Here is a 729-nt window from a genome sequence, read left to right as displayed (position 1 = left end):
GCAGCAACAGCAGCAGCAGCAGCAGCAGCAGCAGCAGCAGCAGCAGCAGCAGCAGCAGCAGCAGCACCTGTTCCGGTGAAGTTGACCTGGACGATAGAAAAGCCTCAACGAGATGCGGCAGCAAAAAGGAAAGACAAAAAGGCAGATGCAGCAGCGCCAGATCGCATGCACGAAATATCTGAATCCTAATGCTGCTGCTGCTGCTGCTGCTGCTGCTGCTGCTGCTGCTGCTGTTGGTTACGCCGTTCTGCTGCTGCTGCTGCTGCTGCTGTTGCTGCTGCTGCTCGAGGGATGTCAGCAGCCAATGCACAAAAGACTGCAGCGGGGAGTTAACAGATGCGGATAGAGTACTGTTGCTGCTGCTGCTGCTGCTGCTGCTGCTGCTGCTGCTGCTGCTGCTGCTGCTGCTGCCGTTTGGCATTGCTTCTGCTGCTTCTGCTGCAGCAGCAATATCTGCTTTTCGTTTTCTGCCTCTTGCTGTCTCCTTTGTGTTATTGTTTTTGTGTTGACTGCTGTTTCTCTGTTTGCTGCTGCATCTGCTGCTGCTGCTGCTGCTGCTGCTGCTGCTGCTGCTGCTGCTGCTGCCTGTCCAGTGTTTGTATGCGCTGCTAACATACGGCAGCAACGCAACTTTTGCTGCTCTGCAGAAAAGCTGCTGCCATAGAAAGGCTCGGAAAGAGTTTATAGAGAACGGGTTGTCTCCACCTTGCTGCTGCTGCTCCTCTTCCT

The 729-nt window shown here is 54.7% G+C and overlaps 1 protein-coding gene across 1 annotated transcript in view; it reads right to left on the bottom strand.

The window, feature by feature from the left end:
• Nucleotides 1–729, bottom strand: part of EMH_0041830 (uncharacterized protein) — a gene marked incomplete at both ends in the record, with an annotated part of 10,458 nt that overhangs the window by 6,118 nt on the left and 3,611 nt on the right. Inside the window, one exon of the mRNA XM_013495670.1 lies at nucleotides 68–729. Coding sequence (XP_013351124.1) covers nucleotides 68–729 — 662 coding nt within the window. The remainder of the gene's footprint in view (nucleotides 1–67) is intronic.

The sequence above is a fragment of the Eimeria mitis genome, genomic scaffold (genome assembly GCF_000499745.2).
Source record: "Eimeria mitis Houghton genomic scaffold, Emh_scaff1688, whole genome shotgun sequence".
Classification (NCBI taxonomy): Eukaryota; Apicomplexa; class Conoidasida; order Eucoccidiorida; family Eimeriidae; genus Eimeria; species Eimeria mitis.
Note: the sequence above shows the minus strand (reverse complement) of the source record. Positions and strands in the feature narration are given on the sequence as shown.